The 15305-nt window shown below is 51.8% G+C and overlaps 1 protein-coding gene across 1 annotated transcript in view; it reads right to left on the bottom strand.

Moving 5' to 3' along the window:
- Nucleotides 1-11129, bottom strand: part of Rorc (RAR related orphan receptor C) — a 27617-nt gene extending 16488 nt beyond the window's left edge. Inside the window, exons 1-2 of the mRNA XM_021157617.2 lie at nucleotides 10998-11129; nucleotides 8887-8916 (exon numbers count right to left, since the gene is read on the bottom strand). Of these exons, the coding sequence (XP_021013276.1) occupies nucleotides 8887-8916; nucleotides 10998-11037 (70 nt within the window). The 5' untranslated portion in view covers nucleotides 11038-11129. The remainder of the gene's footprint in view (nucleotides 1-8886; nucleotides 8917-10997) is intronic.
- Nucleotides 11130-15305: the final 4176 nt, after the last annotated feature.

Below are 15305 nucleotides of genomic sequence, written 5' to 3'. Positions count from 1 at the left end.
TGTGTGTGTGTGTGTGTGTGTGTGTGTGTGTGTGTGTGTGGTGGGGGGAAGATAGAGACAAACAGAGACAGACAAACAAAGTCAGAGAGAGACAGACACCTGGGGAAGGAAGGAGGGGAAGGGCTGGTAGGGAAGTCAGCATGAGAGGAGCGGAGAAATATCTTCCACAGCAAAGCTTCAAGACTCAGACCCTGAACAGCAGGTGATGGGAACCCCGCTTGGGGAGGGGGTGCTGAGTAATCACAGGATTACTCAAACTGTTGCCTGGGAGCCTAGTCTGCCAGGAACTTACCATCTCAGGGCCCAACGGTGCCAGGAACTGGAGCCAATCAAAGGTCAGGAGCCTTCAGGTCAGCCCAAGCCCCATGGCTCCCACAGCAGCCAAACTGTTTGCTTTCTTAGGATTTTTGTGTCTTACAGTTCTCTCATTGTGCCTTTCTCCTGAAGGTTATCACAAAGAAAACCCTCAAGCTGGGAAATCTCAACATTCAGAAAGCTGGGACAGGTGGGTTATCATGAGTTTCAGGCCAGCCTGGCGTATAGTTTGAGACCCTGTTTTAAAAATGACGACCAGCTGGGCAGTGGTGGCACAGACCTTTAATCCCAGCACTCGGGAGGCAGAGGCAGGCAGATTTATGAGTTCGAGGCCAGCCTGGTCTACAAAGTGAGTTCCAGGACAGCCAGGGCTATACAGAGAAACTCTGTCTCAAAAAACCGAAAAAAAAAAAAAAAAAAAGACAACCAAACCCTCTGTCTTTATTCTTACAAAAGCAGAAATGCCTGGTGCAGGAGGCACCCACCTAGCAACTCTAGTCTTTTGTCTTTCAAAAAAAGAGAACCTGGAGGTCTTGTTAAAATATAGGACCTGGTCTTGTTAAAATATAGCTACAGCAGTAGCTCAGTAGTGGAGGGCTTGCCTAGTATACACATGTTCTGAGTTCCATGGCCCAGTACCACAAAACAACAACAACATCAACAACAACAACAAAACGAAGATCTTTGTTCAAGCAGCCCAAGGCAGGGCTCAGAAAGTCTACACTTATAATGCACTCCAGGACAGCGATTCTTTGCCTTCAGACTATACTTGGCATAGAAAAATTTTAGTCTCTTTGCTGCTTTTGTGCCAGGCTGCTCCTCCCAAGGTGTCAAGGTAGGTTTGATAATCTCTTCCCAAGCCCATTCCTTATACAGGTCAGCTCACTGAGTTTATCTCTGCATCCTCCCTACGGATGTGATGTAAAAACTATAATTATGTTGCAGCCCTGGAAAGCAAAAGTGACTCTCCTTTGGATTGCTTTTGCCCTGAAACGCTCTGCAAGGAGCACCTTAGAGCCTCCAGGGAGGAGAAATACGGTAGAAGCAAGCCACTTCTGCCCCCAACCTCCTCTAATCTCACGCTGCTCACAGCTGCAAGATTCATTGATAGTGCATTTTGACTATATCCAGAGCTGGGCCCTGGGTCCTGACCAGGTGCCTAGCCACAGAGAGGAAGTGGTTGGAACGGAGACGGGCTGCAGCCCAGGAGGGTCTCACTCCAGAAGCCCCAGTTTCAGGGAAGGAATGGTTCAGGTAGAGGCATGCTAGGGCTCTCTTCTGTTCCTCTTTTCCTGCTTTCCAGCTGATACTGAATAAGAAAGAAGAATAACAAAAGATGTAGACACTGCCTGAATTTTTAGTGTATGCCAGGCTTTACAGTATGTGTGTGTGTGTGTGTTGTGCTGGGGGACACAATCCAAGGTCTCATGTGTGGGTCTTCCCTTTCCTCAGGGGTCACTGCCCACCAGCCCATGGGGCAAAGGGAGCAGAGTGAAAGGACAGCTATTCCCCCGCCTCAACTAAATTGTTTTTGTTGTTGTTTTTTGTTTGTTTTTTTTCGAGACAAGGTTTCTCTGTGTAGCCCTGGCTGTCCTGGCACTCACTTTGTAGACCAGGCTGGCATCGAACTTAGAAATCCGCCTGCCTCTGCCTCCCAAGTGCTGGGACTAAAGGTGTGCGCCACCACCGCCTGGCTAAATTTTGTTTTTTACATTCACTTATTAATTATGCCTGCACATGAGCCACACAGCACGGTGAGTGTGTGGAGGTCAGAGGACAGCTTCTAGGGTTGGTGCTCGCCTTCTTCCATGTGAGGCCTGGGCACTGCACTCAGGTTATCAAACTTGACAGCAATACCTTTTCACACTGAGCTGCCCCACTGCCCCCCAGCCCTTCTTTTAAACAGGGTCTCACTGCGTACTCAGGCTGGCCTGAAATGCAAGATCTTCCCGCTTCAGCCCCCCCCCCCCACCACCATGTGCTGGGATTATGGAACCACCACACTCAGCTTCCTTTAAAAAATAATTTATGAATTATTATACTACATGTGTGCATGCTATACATGTGGGCACAAATGCCACAGCTTACATGTGGAGGTCAGAGGATAACTCTGGGAAATCCGTTCTTTCCTTCTGCCTTCTCATGGGTTCTGGAGAGTGAATTCAAGTTGCCAAGATTGCAAGGCAAGGTCCTGCAGTACCATCACATTGTCCTTAGGATTCTTTACATATACTTTTAATGATCAGAACACTTCTGTAAAGTAGGGTCTGTTAGTATTGTCCCCATTTTACAGATTAAAAAACTGAGGCCTAGAGAGTGACTAGACCGAGTCTATACAGCCAGGAAAAGGCAAGCAAGGAGTTTACATTCAGATTTTGGTAACTGGAGTCAGAGTCCTCAGTCATTAAGCTGTATCCCCTTGGAGGATGAGATGCAGATGCCCAAGTATACTAAAAGAGAGTAATGGAGCAAGGTCATTGGCTGCAAAATGATCAAGTGTGAAACAAGGGTAATGATAGGCTAGGTTAGGAATAAACCAGGACTCATGCCTCGTACAAAAATATAGACAGACAGACAGATGAGACATAGATGATACATAGATAGGTAGATAGGTAGAGAGACAGACAGATAAACCTACAGACAGATACCATTCCTCGGGCCTAGCTTCCCTCAGTGGTCCTGGCCGGCCCATGCACCCTTTATCTACTTCTCTAGAGCCAAGGTCACATGACCCGTGCACCCCAGCAGAGCTCCTGACCCAGGGCTCCTCTGGAAGTCCACAGCTCCTTGGGGGTATGGGCTAGGTTGCCCCTTGTTGGGTCTTTCTTTGCATCAGTGAGTGAATGGCTGAATGAGAAAGAAAATGCATCTCTCAGCTTAGGCCCCTTCTCTACTCACTAAGACCACAGCTCCAGCCAGTGGTCCCCTATGTGCCACAACCTGTCATCAGCCTCCCACCTTCCTTAGTTCTCAGTTCCTCCAGTTTCTGCTGGAAACCCAGGTGGTGGGTGCCACCACAGGGCCAGGAACCACTGATTTACCTGCCAGGCATGTCCCCAACCAGGCAAGCCCTCATGGAATTTTCTACTGACATACCTGATCTCAGAACTGAAAAACTAGTGACTCTAAAACTCAGGTGGGCGAGGGAGAGACAGGTTTTGCAAAGCCACGAAAGCAAGCCAGTCAGCCAGCCACTCGAAACCCCCTCTTGCTGCCCCCACCACCCCCACAGTCTGGGACTGGAGAAAGGAGGGGAAATAAAAGAACGCAAAGAAAACAAGCCGGGGATGGGGGAAGGGGATGAATCACCAGGAGGAAGAAGCTCTGAGGAGTGGGAGCCTTGCCTGCCTGCCTGCCTGCCTGCCTCCAGAGCTCTGGCTCTGCCTCTGGGAGGGACGCAGACTCAGGAAGACCTAGCTGTGGTACTGAAATTCTGCCTGTTTCTGTTCTGCTCCCAAACTGAGAACTCCACTCTTTGAGCCTTGAAGTCTCAGGGAAGAGGCCGAGTCACCATTGCAGCAGGAGTGGAGATTAGACCCCAGGAAATAATCGCGGGGCAGGAGTGAGACCCCAGGCTATCTTCCTTAGAGAGCACTCAGCATGGGGAAAGTCCCTGTCCCTGTTGGTTTGAGTCAGCAACAGAGGCAGGGGAGGGAGGGGTGGGTGAGCCCCTGGTAGGGACAGCAGTTATCAAGACACATATTCATTGCGATGGAACAGATTGAAGATCTTCACATCCTAGAATCTTGAGCCTGGGGGAGTCAGGATTTTGGGTAGGAATGGGAAGAAAGGAAAAGAGAAAGATGCAAGGAAGGAACAAGGCTGATGGAGCAGGGCCTGATGCTCTATACTACAATCCTAGCACGCGGGAGGCAGAGGCAGGCAGATCAGGAATTCACGGTCATTCTCAGCTGTATGTCGAGTTCAAAGCCAGTCTGAATTCTATGACATTTTGTCACAAACAAAACCAAATAAAAGGCCCATGAGAAGGCTCGGTGGGTGAGAGTGCTAGCCACAAAGGCCTGTGGCACAAGTTAGATTTCCAGCATTGCTAAGGAAGGAATCAGCTACCGAATGTACACACACACACACACACACACACACACACACACACACACCCTGGGGACTCGGAGCTCTTTGTGGCCTGTTGCTCAAATAATCATGGCTGTATTCAAGGAAGAGGACTGGCATGTGACCTCCCATTCCTAGACTTCCTGTCTACTGATTCCACACTGACTAGCTCCTAACAGTGAGATGGCTAGGTCATACACCATTGACTGGCTGAGGTAGGGGTCGAAGGGGCTTTGTTTCTTCCTGAGACACCCTCTAGTCTGCCATGTTTCTTTCTCACCTCCTCTGTGTCTGTACTTTAAGACCTGTGCCCTTCGTCTCTGGACTTCTTACTCTATGACTCTCCTGGTAGTGCTCCATCTGGACCCTTTCCCACTTGACCCTCAAACCCATCGCTTATTTCCTAGGTTCCATCTACTCCTTGTTTCTCTGGTCTCACTCTTTGGTGTGTTATGGTCCTAAACCCTCTCTGCTCTGACCAAGTTGGTGGTAACTGGGATTCAAAGGGGTCAGAAAACTTGGATATATTTATGTGTATGCATGTGTTGTGTGTGTGTGTGCGTGCGCGTGTGCATGTGTGCATAAAATGCAGAGCTACCCAAGTGTATTCCTCAGATACTATTGGTGCTGTTGCCCTCTGCTTCGGCTGACCTGGGGCTGTTTCTGTGAAATCGATCTGCCAGCTTTTGCTGCGGAGGGGAAGAAGCCAGAAAAGAACCACAGCTCCTACTCCATCCTAGGACTTTTGGTTCTTTTCCTGGTCTTCTTGTCTCACCAAGGACCATAGTCCTGTCCCATGAATGCAAGTGGAATCCCAACTTGACCTTGTATACTATAGGGGTCTATTCTCTTTCACCCATTAGGGGACGAGGGGGTCTCTTTGGTCTTGGGCTCTTAGAACTCAGAGACTCCCATGCTTGGCTTTGTTGTGAAAGTCAACTCATTTATTTTGTGGCTGGAGACCAGAGATCAGCGGCTTGCCTCAGGTGACCCTGTGTTAGAACCTGCTCACTAGCCTTTCAGTCCATGGGCCTTTCCAGGACTCAGTATGGCCTCCCCTTCTGTGGCTTGTGGAAAGACCCCAGGTTGAAGCTGGGGCTTCCTCAGGCCTCAGGGTCACAGGCTTCCCTTTTCCTCACTCACCGTGGACTTTGAGAGGTCCTCTGGCTTCCCTTACATGAGCAGGGAGGATCTGATCCCCGACATTGCTCAGCTGGAAGCCTAAAGGGCCCCTGACATCTGACCAGCAGCTGTGGGCCCATGGTTTCAAACAGGGAAAGGAGTGAGACCAAGGTTTTCTGCTCCCAACTCTTCTTGCAATAGATGATCAACTGCACCTGAGGCACATGCAAACACACACTCAAATATACACACAGCACACACAGAGCAGTCCCTAGCTGGATTGTACTTAGCCATCAGGTCCTGGTATGAGTGTGTGTGTGTGCGTGTGTGCGTGTGTGTGTGTGTGTTTAAGGTTAGGGAATCAGGGAGATGATGAGTTCTGATCCCCACTGCCTGCTGACCTCAGTTTACTGTGACTCCTGCCTCAGGGTACAGCAGTGCCTGCAGTTGGAGGCACAAAGATAAATTCTTCACTAGGAACAAGAAATATAAGCTGTGGGTCCTGATGTCTACCAGACTCCACCAGCTCCCAGGCTCTAATGGTGAGCTCTTCAGTGATGCACTCCCCTCTTGGGTCTTGGTCTCTTTGTAAATCAAAGGGTTGGACCCTTGGGCATGCTCAGTCTTCCCAGGACTTCAGAACTCATGTCAGGAACTCCTCAATAATTTGATTACCATTGCTGCCAAGAAAGCTGCCAGGGAAGAGTAACTCTCTTGGGACTCCACCCATCTCCCAGCAGATCTTGACCTTGACTGGGACACACCCTGCCAAGGAGGCACGGTCTCCAAGACACGCTCCTATTCAGCAGGCCTAGGAATGGTGACAGGACCCAGGCTCCCCCATGACCGGATGCCCCCATTCACTTACTTCTCATGACTGAGAACTTGGCTCCCTGTCCTCCTCAGTAGGGTAGCCCAGGACAGCACACAGCTGGCAGTGGAGGTGGGGTGAAGCCCTCTCAGCGGGTGCCTCAGTCCTTAGATCTGCACAAAGCTCTCCCCCAGTGTTTCTGGGCAGGGGGGTTTAAGCTCTGCCCCACACAGGTGGCCAAGTGACAGCCCCCCAACCCCCAGAGGTGCATTGGGTATGATGACAGGCACCCCACGTGGCCAATCTGGGTCTGGGGCAGGGTGTGAGGGGCGGGGCAGCCAATCACAGGGGGCGTTGGAAAATTCCAAAACCACAGCTAGAGCCGCGGTAAAAGCTGTTTCCACTCGCCAGGGGAGTTCTAGCTGGGGAGCTTCGTGGAGCTCATGGGCAGAGGCCAGGCTCGAAATCCCCTCTTCCTGAGTACCCCAGGCCCTTCACCAAGTGACATCAGGGGTAGGGATATTCCAAAGGTAAGTAACAGGAATCTGTCTTGGGTGGTGTCTTGTGGCACTGAGACCCTGTGGACTGTCAACAGCCATAACCAGTGTGGTACAACCGGGAGGCTGCCCTCACCACACCCAAATTCCTCCTACACATGATGCTATCCTGGGCCGAGGAAATGATAGCGGCAGTATCATCAGGCAAATACCCTCTGTAGGATTTGTAGGATGGGTTGGTCCTTCAGAAAGGCCTTTGGAAGCAAGACTGCTAGTCTGGGACACAGATAGTGACACCACCATCTTCATCCTCTTAGCAGCAGTGCCTAATTCAGTGTTGGGAATGATTCAGCTCTGTGTGGACTTCATAATCCCCATAAAATGCTTTATGTGATAACTACCATTCCAAAGACAAGGAAGGCGAAACACAGAGAGATTAAGTAACCTGCTCAAGATCACACAGTAGTGAATGGTTGAGTAAGGACTTAAGGCCAGGTAGAGTGACTCAGATCCACTGGAGGGAGAGAAGGGGGTCTCTGGTTCAGGTTTGCTTTCGAGTGTGTCTCAGACTGGCCCGTCTCCTGGCACTTGAGTTTCTCTTCAGGTTTTGTTGGTGTGAGATTTCTTATTGATGGAATCATTTGTTTTCCATCTGCTCTGTGGGGTACCTCAGCCTTGGAGGTTCCTCTTCTGGTCCCTTAGTCATTCGGTCCCCTCTTGGTCTGGGTGTGTCCCCCGGGTTTCTCAGCTTGGACCCCTTTCTTGAGGTTATTTCACTTGGGAGGCAGTTTTTATTGTCTTGGCCTGGAGTTGGGGCCAAGACAATAAAAACTCAAGGAGCTCAATCTCCTTGAGAGGTCTTCAATCTTTCTGGTTAGTAAAGAGCTCTCTCTGCAAGCTTGGGATTTGGACATTGGATGGATGAGAATGACTAGCCTGGATCCTCAGGAGGACACATGGTAAGGGTTAAAGGATGGGAGGCAGGTCTAAAAGCTTGGCTCGGTCTCTCCCAGTTTCCACTCTCCAAAAGTTCCCCTCTACTCCCCCCAAGTGTGGTCCCTGGTCCCCTCCCCCAGCTTGCCTGCGTCATTCTGACTCGCTTTCCTCCCAGGGCCCTGCTCAGCGTTTCCGTGGGGCCCTGTGGCTAGTGCACAGGAGGCTGATCAGGATTATGCTGAGCCAAGCAGCTCAGACCCCCCAGGAGGATGGAGCCCCAAGCTCAGGGAGGAGGGATGCTGGGACAGGAAGGCCGCAGATGGCTTTTGTAGTGGGATAGATTGGTGGGCAACCAATGAGTATGTGATGGAAGAGTAGAGGTGACCTCCTCTGATAAGATTGTCACTATTAACTTAATGACCATGCTGTGGCTTTTCCAGAGTGCCCCCAAGGTGCTGAGGGTATGCACGAACCCCTGGGGAGGACTTTGGTGGAGTGGACACATTTTGTAGGGGAATAGCTTCTCTCTATGTGACTGGATAGGGGCGCTGCAATGGCCCGAGACAAGATGTTTACTTGCAAGTGTCCATTGGGAAGCCCTTCTGGAACTCTAGTCTCTTCCTCCTACACTGCAGTCTGAGGATTTCGGGTCCCTGTCCACTCATTCTTACAGAGACAAGGCTTTCCTGCTCTCTAGCTCTGCAGAGCCTCGCTCCAGGCTTGCTCACACCTCAGAATGTGTTAACCACAGAGATGAACACCAAACCTGGCTCTGCCACCACAAAGCCCTGGGCACGCTCCCAGGCCTCCTATTGTGGCTGCTGAGTTCCGAGGCTGGGGTAGCCTTCACCTCCTCCCTGGCCAGGCACAGCAGCTGAGCCTCTGTCCAGCACCCTGCCCTCCTCTTTCCCAGTTCCCCTTTTCTTTCTATGCTTGTAACTTGGCACCCCTTGGGCTTCTTTTGTTTGTCCTGGCCTATAAGTCTTTTCCTTTGGCCCTTATCTCTTGGGCCTTGCAGTCTTAGCCTGACTCTTCCAATTCTGTCCAGTCCTGGGTGTTCTTTCACTCATGCCTCCTGAACTGAATAATTTTGCCATACCCAGTGCCACCTTCTTGGCCCAAACCCCTACTCACAGGTGTGGGTCTTCTTTGCAGCCAGCAGCTCTGTAAAGAGAAGGAAGGGATCAGTCAACACTTGAAGATGTTGGGGGGAAAGCCAAAGATTTCCCCAGTTCCTGGCTCCTGTCCTACCCCTTTTTTACCCCAGCACTACCTGGCCTCTGAGAAGTTGGGCCCCTTGGCAGAGCCCATCACTTTGCCCTTTGGCCACACTGGCCCTCTTCCAGGTCCTGAAAGTGCCCAGCTCCTCTCTGCCTCCAGGACTTCCCCATGTCACACTCTTACCACCCCCTCCCCCCCATTTAGCTAGATCTCAGATGTCTCTCTTTTCCTCTGGGGCAGCCTCCCATGCCCTGTCCCCTGCCCTGGGGTTTACTCAGCCAGCACTATGCATTGTTTCCTGGCACTTGACGTAACAGACAACTGCCCTAGGTATGCCATCATCCCTTCTAGATTGTAAGCCTGTCTGGAGACAGAGCCTCTGTTTGTCTTGCTCAGCTTGTTGCTCTGGGGAACAGCAAGAACCCTCTAGTATCTGGTGCATTTGACGTACACAAATATTCTGCACCCAGAGGGAATGCAGTCTTTTGGTTGCTTATCTGTGCCTGAAAGCAAGAGGGAGCTGCAGAGGTGTGGGGCTGGGAGTGCATGGGGAGGGTGGGCAAAGAGGAAGACAAGGAGGGCAGAGCTGCAGATAGACCCTCTCTGGCCACCACTGTGCTTCACCTGCCCACAAGCCTGCAGAGGGAAGATCCCTTTGCCTTGCTGCTTTGCTCATGGATGGGTCTGGGTGGAGATCAGACAGGAGGAGGCACCCCATGGTTCGTGGAGGTTTACAGAGATGCTCTGCTGTTCAGGGGAGCAGCAGCTGAGGGGAGAGTCATAGTTACTGCATAGTTACAGGGCTGTTTACATATCTGGGATGAAATCAGCATGCAGTAAGTATTTGGGAAACACCTAGAGAGGGAGCCCTTGGCAAAAGAGGCCCCAACCCATTTTCTATATCCAGGGTGCCCAGGGCCAGTCTTCTGTTCCAGAAAGCCCATTAGCCCTGCCTGTAATGTTCCTAACCTTTGATTCCTTTCTGTTACTTTTTGCCTTCTGCTGTCCAAGCCTGGCACACATGTCCTGTCCCTCCTTCACTGACCGTCTGCCAGGAGATGCACTCTGCAGCCAGGCTTCCTGCATTTCATTGCCGTGATAGTAAATGGGGCCTGGTAGCCTGTTCCCCGGGTGGGGGAGGGGAAGGTCTGACCAGAGAGGGTGTGGCTTCATGCCATGCCCACCTCCCTGCTAATCCTGTCTGGCCCTACTCAGTTTCCTCCCTGACGTGGCACCCTTGTCCAGCCTCCAGCTTTGCAATTCAGAGCAGTCTTGCATGGGGACACTCCCCTTGTTGGCCCCTACCCCCACTCCCACCCCGGGGCCTTTCTCTAGTGGCCCTAGAAGCTGGCACTTCTGTCCTTCACTCTCTCTAGGTTCCCAGCTGACAAGCATGGGAGAGAGGGGATGTCCTGTTCTGAAGGGCTCCCTCCTCACTCCATCGGTGGACTGTTTCCCGTTCCTTCCTGTGCTCCACAGGTGCCTCACACAGCAAAGATAAAACTCCGTGCTTGGACCAGCTTGAAGGAAAGCGTGGGACTGCTGGGCTAGAGCAGCTGGCATGGTGCAACTGCATCTTCTCTCCCAGGTCCCCCACCCCCAGCTCCTGCGCCAGAACGGCAGCCACTTGTGAATGAATAGGAAGGTGGAGAGCCACCCTTCCAGCCACTGCTGCCCTGGATTCTTTGGCAGGCAGGGAGGGGCCTGCTCACACCTGGGAGCCAGCCCCATTCCCATCCTCTCGATCAAGCCTCCCTAACACAGCTCCTCCCTCCTGCCCCCACTCCAACCTGTCTCTTCCTTCTTTTCCCAGGTCTCCTCCTGCTGTTACCCTAGGCCCTCTTCCTGTTCCCCCTACAGTTACGTTTCTATCCCACCGTTTTGCTCTGTCTGCCAGTCCACCTCCCCTCTGCTCACCTCTCTTCTCCCCAGTTCTTTCTTTCCCAGTCTCTTCTCCTCCTTCCCCTCCTCTGAGCCCCCTGACAGTCCCTTCCACCTGTCTGCAGGGCTTTAGGGTCTCTTACCCCGAGATGTCCGGTGGTGTCTCTGTGGGGCCCTGTCCATGGGGTAGCTCCCTTGGTGCCGTCCTTGCTGCCCTGGCTGCCCAGGAGGGCAGGGAGCAGGGCCCAAGGGAGGGAGGAGGGAAGAGGGAGGGAGCACCTGGCCCGTCAGCAGGCAGGGGAAAGGAGTGGCTGGCAGAGTGTCCTGGCACAGGAGGGGACTCAGGGAGAGAGCGGTGGACCAGTGTCTGGAGTCTTGAGGAAAAACAGGTGAAAGGGAGCTAATATTTATTAATTACCTACTGTATGCTAAGTTTTTGCCAGGCCTTGTAGGTAAATCAGAATTTGTTTGTTTGTTTGTTTTTTGGAATCCCACATGATAACCCCCTACAGGCACTAGTGATTATTCATAATCATGAACCGATCTCTGCCCAGAATAGAAAAGACTTGCCAGGAATTCACAAGGGCAATTCGTGATTGAGTTGAGATTTGAACCTGGGTCTCTGTGACTTTTTTTAGGACAGGTGACAGAATAGCAAGAAAGGGAGGCAGAAAGAGTGAAAAGACAGTCAGTGTGTGTGTGTGTGTGTGTGTGTGTGTGTGCACACGCGCGCGCGTGCACTCTGATCTCTAGGAGGGGGTCAGATGTACTTCCCTGCAGCTTGGGTTCCCCCAGCACATGCCTGCTTTGCCTCTCTCTAACTCCATGCTGCCCACCTCTGGATTTTCCAGGCTTCTAGATGCTTCCCATACTTCTGGTGTGGTGGGGGGAGGTGTGGAGGAGGAGGAGGAAGAGGAGGAGGAGGAGGAGCAAATTGAGAGGTGAGGGGTAGAGGAGGGAGAGCAGAAGAGAGCAACTGCACTGGATCAACAAGTTGAGAGGAGGGAATCCTCCCTCCTTCTCCCCGTTCTCCCTTCCCCCTCCCCCACGACCCCGTAATTCTGTTCACATAAAGGCCTGCACTGGAGTCTGAGAAGGGCCAAGAGCCAAGACTTCTGTGAATATTGGATGCCTCAGTTCGGCATGTCCTCTGCCCAGAGTTTGATTAGCTGTGCCTGGCTTTCCTGCTTACCCAACAACCGCTGGCTAGGGGCCAGGCTGGGAGCAGGAGGCTCCCAGCCCCTCCTCCTGCTTTCTCCAGCTGGTAAACAGCAGGGCAGGAGCCGGCCACGCCAGGGCCTCGTGACTCGCCCACTCCCTCCACCTGGTGCACGTGGCACCTGGCGTGGAGAGGGCAGGCAGCTGTCCCTTCGCTCCCAGCATTCCATTCTCCACGGTTGGCCCTCCTTGGAGCTTCACACTGTGCAACCAGTAGCACCCAGGGCTCTAGGGAGCTGAGTCTCCTAAGACTCAGAGACAAAGATTTGTCCCAGGGAGACTGAAAAGTGTAGGGTGTAGGGTGACTTTTGAGGGCCTTTGAAGGCTTTGACTAGTCCTAAGTCCTTTATATGTATACTTATATGTGTGTGTATGTATAGGTGGGTGTGTATACACGTGTAAGCGTGCATGTCTGTGGAGGATAGAGATTAAAATTTGATGTCTGCCTCAATTACCTCCCCCCCCCCCCTTTTTTTTGAGACAGGGTCTCCCATGGAAAGGAGAACTCACCATCTTGGTTAGCCAGGTTGGCAAGTGATTACTAGGGTTTCTACCACCCCATTGTTGAGAAGTACCTACCTACCGACCACTGTACCCATTTTGTGATGTGGGTTCTGGGGGATTAAACCTTGACTCTTGGGCTGCAGAGATGGCTCAGGGGTTAAGAGTACTGACTGCTTTTCCAGAGGTCCTGAGTTCAATTCCCAGCACCCACATGGTGGCTCACAACCATCTGTAATGGGATCTGATGCCCTCTTCTGGTGTGTCTGAAGAGAGTGACAGTGTGCTCATATACATAAAATAAATAAATCTTAAAAAACAAAAAACAAAACACCCCCCCCCCCAAAACCCTTGACCCCAGTGTGTTTGTGGCAGTACTCCACTGACTAGGTCATCTCCAACTTCACGGTCTTTGGTGGTAAATAGGCCCATGTATACTGTTCTTCTCAAAACACAATGCCAGTCTGGAGAGCTTTGAAAAGAGGCAAAGTGATGGCACCCCTACCTAGGAACAGAGTCAGAAAGAGGCTTCTGGAAAGGTTAGGGCACTCAAAGGATGGGGACCTTAATGGCTTGCCTCTATCCCAGAGCTATCCGCTCCTGCTCTTCTGTGCTCCTATCTGCCCATCACTGCTCAGTTTTCTGTGCCTCACCAGCTCGCTTCCATCTCCCTTAGTTAGTGTTCTTGTTTCTTATTTTCACTTACGTTTTTTAATAGTATGGGTATTTTGCCTGCATGTTTATTTGTGCACCATTTGTGTGTCTGGTTCACTATGCGGGAAAGAAAAAGATATCAGGTGTCCTGGAAATGGAGTCATACGTGACTATGAGCCACTGTTTGGATGCTGGGAATTGAACCTGGGTTCTTCTGGAAGAGCAGCTCTTAAGTACTGACCCCCTCCCCCTCTCATTTTCCTAGGCTGACCTCCAACTCACAACACTGCCTCAGCCTTGGGTGTGCTGGGGTTACAGACCTGCATCACTGACCAGGTCCTTTTCTCTTGGTGATTATGGGTCTTAAGACCTTCCAGATGACCCCTCCCTCAAGCTAGAGGCACAGGGTGGAGGGTCCTAGGGATGCTTTCAGATGGCACACAGTATGGCACACAGTATGGCAGTAGCAGACACTGCCTGGCACTGTCAGAATGACTGTGAGGGCTCAGGAAGCAACCGGGTCCTGGCTTGAGAGCGGCTTTCTTCTAAGCTACTCTTTCATTTCAGCATTCGAGTCCTTCATTCCTTTGCGTTGCTAAGATGATCTCACTCAGTAGTCCAAGATGGCCTTGAACATTCATGGCGATCCAGTTCCTTCAGCCTTCTGAGGGCTGGGATTACAGGCATAAGCCATCATCCTACCCAGCTTTTGGCCCTGCCTCCAGCATTGGGCGGGTGGGGAGGGGGTGCTTGGGGTGGGGTTCCCTATTCAGACTGATACTGCCACCAGGGAGTTCTCTGTGCTCCCAGCTATCAGGAGATCACGCCCACAGGAGGAACTGTTCCAACAACTTCAACTATTTGTTCCTCCCACAGTGGCCATAGGGTGAGTGTCATCCAGTGTGACCTTGGGATTTACCGGGCTGGTAAAGCTCAGAGTAGGTTCTGGTGATTATTCCCCCCTGCCCGCCCCGGGTTCTTGCCGGACCACCTCCCCCCCTCCCCTCCAGCTCCAGCTCCCCACCCCTGGCTTGCTATAACCAAGGTTCTTTTCTGTAGGAATAGTGCTTTCTAAAGCAGAGCAGGGGCTATTTCCTCCTCAAATACGTTCTTATGCAAGGAAGAGGCTGATAGGGATCAGAGAATCACTCTACCCCACGTGCCCAGTCCTCTTATCAGGCCCAGGAATCTCAAAGCATCTCAAAGCAGGGGGCAAACAACCTGGAGGTGGGTGGTGGTGGTGGCTTGGAAATGGGGAGCAGTCACCAACTCTTCTTTCCCTTCCTCCCCACCCCTTAAAACCGCAGAAACCACTTAAAGCTCAGCACAGTCCTGTCCTTCCAGGGAGGACCCAAGGCAGCAGGTAAAAAGGAAATGTCTGGGGTTTGGGCAGCATGCAGAGGCTGGCTTGGCCCAGAGAGGGCCATCTTTCACTGGAGCCTCGTGCAGTGCAGTAGAGACTATCTTTCTTTGAGCTTCAGGCCTGGGGAGACTTCAACTCCCCAGAATGACTTGGGGAGACTTCAACTCCCCAGAATGACTTGGGGAGACTTCAACTCCCCAGAATGACTTGGGGAGACTTCAACTCCCCAGAATGACTTGGGGAGACTTCAACTCCCCAGAATGACTTGGGGAGACTTCAACNCCCCAGAATGACTTGGGGAGACTTCAACACCCCAGAATGACTTGGGGAGTGGATGAAATCTTGGCCATTAAAAAAAAAAAAAAAGACATTGCAAGCTCTTTGGCACATCCGTGGTTTCTGCATCCCCATTGGTACCTATGTAGAGGCCCAGTATGGAGGAGTAGCGGGAAAGATGGACTCTAGCCCTACCCTGGAACTGCTTATAGCTCTCATTTCCCAATTAACACCGAGGTGGGACTGGAGGTGGGAGGGTTGAAAATCAGAAGTGGAGAAGCCCCAGATTGAACCTGCAGCACCTCATAACGTGACATGGTGGCAGTGCTTTACTGTATGTCTAGCCTTGGAAGGTAGAGGCTGGAAGAGCAGGAGGAGTTCACTGCCACCCTCAGCTGTGTAGGGAGTTTGAGGCTAGCCTGGGTTGGAGTTTGAGGCT

Source organism: Mus caroli, chromosome 3, assembly GCF_900094665.2.
Source record: "Mus caroli chromosome 3, CAROLI_EIJ_v1.1, whole genome shotgun sequence".
In the NCBI taxonomy this organism is placed as follows: domain Eukaryota; kingdom Metazoa; phylum Chordata; class Mammalia; order Rodentia; family Muridae; genus Mus; species Mus caroli.
The sequence above is the reverse complement of the archived record's forward strand: the minus strand, read 5'-3'. Positions and strand labels throughout refer to the sequence as shown.